The sequence below is a fragment of the Phlebotomus papatasi genome, chromosome 2 (assembly GCF_024763615.1).
Source record: "Phlebotomus papatasi isolate M1 chromosome 2, Ppap_2.1, whole genome shotgun sequence".
Classification (NCBI taxonomy): Eukaryota; Metazoa; Arthropoda; class Insecta; order Diptera; family Psychodidae; genus Phlebotomus; species Phlebotomus papatasi.
This window is the reverse complement of record NC_077223.1, coordinates 42,014,132-42,018,028: the sequence shown is the minus strand read 5'-3', so window position 1 is coordinate 42,018,028 and position 3,897 is coordinate 42,014,132. Positions and strand designations below refer to the sequence as shown.

Here is a 3,897-nt window from a genome sequence, read left to right as displayed (position 1 = left end):
ATTAAAAATGGCTTTGACAATTTCGAAATAGGGATTTATTCTTCGAAATATCAATTACATTTTAAACGCTCTCAAATATTGATAGCTATATTTGTGAGTATCCTAGTGGAAGAAAATTTTTCAATAATAATTGAAGAGATTATTAAAATGTTGGAAAATAATTTTGGAGAAATTTCTCTAACAACAATAACGGAAAATTTCCTGCAAAAAAATAGCCAAGCTAATTAATTACCAATCACTAAAAACCTTTTCCAAGAGTTCAAAACATTTCAATTTTAAAGATTTTTGAAACCAGGGAGAGGTTCAAGCTTAATAAAATGTGAAGATACATCTGAAGTGCTGAATCAGTTGTTGCACTCGTACATTTGGATTCCCACAGACTTTCCAGCACAGCGTTAGTAATTGCAAACTACAATACATTTTTTTTTAGAGATTCTATTTTCCAAAAGTAGCTTCACTGGTTTCTTAAGAAAATTCAAAATATGATGATACCCCTTCGTAAAACAAAGATAATATTAAATTACTGAAAGTATGCATGAATATCTGTCGTTAGAAATTCAAAATATAAGCAAAATGTTAGAAATATGCGGAATAATAAATTTCTTGAGATATTTTTTAAAGTTTTCTTAATTAGATTTCTCATAAGATTAAATAAATTATTGATTAGTAAGTGTAAGAAGTGCATGAAGTGCAGGAAGTGCTGGAAGTATTGCAGCACTTGCACACTTGCACACTTGCTTTGGAAGTGCGCAGGGCTATTCCATGCAAATTGTGAAAGTGCCTGGAAGTGGTGTACACATTTTCACCCTAATATATCCCCCTTGCTAGTGATGCTTAAGGGCTCAAGAATTTACATAGTGGAAGTAATAAAAGTAAATTTGTCAGAGATCTTTAACAAGCTTGGTTGCTGGCTTCTGTATATTTCAAAACTATGGAGAACATAGAACATTGAAAGTGTCGCAAGTGTCGTTAAGGAGTATATCAAGGCGAAAAATTTTCTAGTAAAATAGAGAATAAATTAGACATTTTCTAAATAAGCCTAGTTGCTTTATTGATAGATACAAAGCTTCAGTGAATATTCGTACTTTGTCTACTTTCATTGAATTCAGGTTTACTTAATATTTTTCCAAGACAAATTAGATTGTACCACTATATGACTTAGTCTTGATTCTACCTCTACTCATTGCAAGATTCAGTTTTAAGTTTGACTTTTTCCTCTTCTTCTGCATACGGCTTTCTTCTTAGGAATGGCGCTAATAGTCTTTGGTCTTCAATAGTATTTCCTCCAGTAAGTATACTGGCAATGTACCCTGAGGTAATGCCTAAGAATACTCCTATCAGAGCATAGTACATGTAAGACACTCTGAATAACCAAAAGATTTCTTCAGAGTCATTTAGTTGTGTAGAATAATTGACAATAGTTGAATTAAAGGCCGTTAGATTGTTATTACAGCCATCAGTACGGAATGGTAAATTAGGTTCAGCTATTCTTCCAATACTTCCAATCATTAATGTTAGAACACTAAGAATGGCGGTTATGGCTCCAACTTGAGCACCCTGTGAAGAAAGTTACAGGTTGAAATATGTAAAAATACACAATACTAATTGGATTAGAGTTAGTAAGTCTTACCACACTATTAGCTTTAGGAACAACTGCACCGAGAGTAAACAAGGTGAGTAAAGCTCCCGCATTCATACTATAAATTTGAATTGTCATTTGCGCAATCATTCCCATTTTCTCTATGAAAAATACCAGTATGATCTGTACAAAGGCCAGTATAATTACAGTAAATTTCATAAATTTGCTGGCAGTTGATTGGAGATTTCCAGGAAATCTATGACTTATAAAGTCTTCGTATATGATACCACTCATGGCATTAAAATAAGAGGATGTTGTTGAAAGACTTGCTGAGAAGATGCCAGCTATGAAGATACCATTGAAGCCAAGAAACAATGAGGCTTTATCCTGAACGAAATGAGGAAAAATTTGATCGACTTTTCGTATAATACCTGCTTTTAAAGGATCGCAAGTTTCATAATTGGCATATATAACGATGCCTAGAAGCATGCAACCTAAAATGATCATCACAAAAATGAAGATAAGAATACACGTTGAAATCGTCATCTTCCTTATATTTGACAACGATAGAAATCTCTGCAAATTTGTTTGGTTCAGTCCATATTGATAAATACTCATTAATGAAATTGAAAATACATATCCTGGAAACGAGGATCTTGTATTAAAATTTTCCAGGCTGAAAAACAAATCATAAATAAATGTTAAGAATATCTAAAAGTATATCCAATATAGTTTGGCTTACTTTAGAAATATGATCCTTCCTCCTCGATTTCCAGCTTCTATCACATTTTGAATTCCACCAATTTCTTGGATACCAATTACAGTTACAATAATGTACGATGCAATAATAAGAGCCAGTTGCACTACGTCTGTCCAAATTACTGCTTTAAATCCTCCAACTGCAGTATATGAAGCACATAGTAAAGATAGAACTGTTACTGTAATGTAAGTATTGAGACCAGTCACTCTTTGAAAGGTCAAAGCGGGAACGTAGACAGTTACTGGTAGAACTAGTAGACCCGTAAGTAAGAATATTCCACTAGCCAGAAGTCTAACTCGTCGGTTGAACCTTAGCTCAAAGTACTTGAAACTGGATGTAAGTTTGAGTTCATTGAATATCGGAAGAAACACTGTTGGAAGCACAAAGGGCACAAATAACAAGCTTATAGAGTACATCCAACTGTGAGATCCATAAGCGTAGCATTCAGCCGTTAATCCAATAATCGTTGATCCGCTAATTGACGTGGCAATAAGAGAGCAGATGACCGGAAATAAAGACACATTTCTTCCACCAAGAAGGTAATCTTCTGTTGTTATAACAGTCTTCCGCGATTTAAATGCATAGTAAAGGCCTATTGTAGCAGACACTATGAACACAATCACAAAAAATGAGTAGTCTAACAAAGTAAATTGTCCACGATCTTGCTCCATGTTGGGGATTTAAAAGCGACTGAAGATTCCTAATCACCAGGAGAATTTGGTTTATCTCTGTCAGTCATTTGCAAAGTATTCTCCTTGGGCAATATAATTGTTCTTTTTTAATTAGTAATAAAAGTCTAAGAATTATCACTTTAAAGCTAAAGTATTCATGTCTGATAGCTTTTTTTTTTACAAAATAAGCACAGATGTGCAAATGACTTTCTAAAATGACCGAACCCCGAACTATATAGGGTAAGATGATATAATTTGCAATCATGCCTAATTTGGAACTGTAAGATTTTCTAAGATGGCAAAAGTAATTAAAAAAAAAACAACGAAGAAATACTCTTGAATGTAAAGTTTTCGTGGTTTCCTTTTTCTTTTTAACCATCTGAAACAGTGAGAAGGGTAAGTGTGCCAAACTTCGGCCAGCTTGCAATTCCGGCCACCTTTTTTATCCCTAAAATTTCCATGAATTTTTAGTTTTCACATAGTCTAGAGATTAGACAATGCAAATTAATAACAAAAAATGTGGCTTCGACAAACGAGATGACGTGAAAAAGACATTGGAAGACGGCAAGGAACTATGAGAATGAAGGTGGCCGAAATAGGGCACCAAAGCTATGTCTATATTTTTATTCATTTTAAAATTAATTTGGAATGGTTTTAGAGTAAATAAAGACGATAAACTGTCTACAAGGTTCCAAGCAATATTCCTTAATAAGAAGGAATAAAAAAAATCAATTTGTTTTAAAAATATTACATTTCAAACTTGAGACTTTGGCGCTTGCATGCAACTATGCCGAAATTTGGCACACTTACCCTAAATCTTAAAATTTCAAAATAGACATTATTCCAAATTACTCTATCTTACCCTAAAGTTTATTATCCCAAAAACA

General features: G+C 33.4%; 1 protein-coding gene across 1 annotated transcript; it reads right to left on the bottom strand.

Moving 5' to 3' along the window:
- Positions 1–1,025: 1,025 nt before the first annotated feature.
- Positions 1,026–2,757, bottom strand: LOC129801142 (sodium-coupled monocarboxylate transporter 2-like). The gene is made up of 3 exons (XM_055845908.1): positions 2,322–2,757; positions 1,631–2,255; positions 1,026–1,557 (listed from the first exon to the last, which is right to left on the bottom strand). Exons 1-3 carry the CDS (start codon positions 2,753–2,755, stop codon positions 1,177–1,179), a joined length of 1,440 nt encoding a protein of 479 aa, XP_055701883.1. The 5' UTR covers positions 2,756–2,757; the 3' UTR covers positions 1,026–1,176.
- Between the last annotated feature and the right edge of the window lie 1,140 nt (positions 2,758–3,897).

Bases quoted from the DNA above. Each gene is read 5' to 3' on its own strand.
- LOC129801142 (XM_055845908.1), bottom strand. From the start codon at position 2,755: ATGTACTCTATAAGCTTGTTATTTGTGCCCTTTGTGCTTCCAACAGTG. The intron at 2,256-2,321 runs GTAAGCCAAACT...TTTGTTTTTCAG, and splicing joins GGAAGGATCATATTTCTAAA to CCTGGAAAATTTTAATACAA. The intron at 1,558-1,630 runs GTAAGACTTACT...CTTTCTTCACAG, and splicing joins TTCCTAAAGCTAATAGTGTG to GGTGCTCAAGTTGGAGCCAT.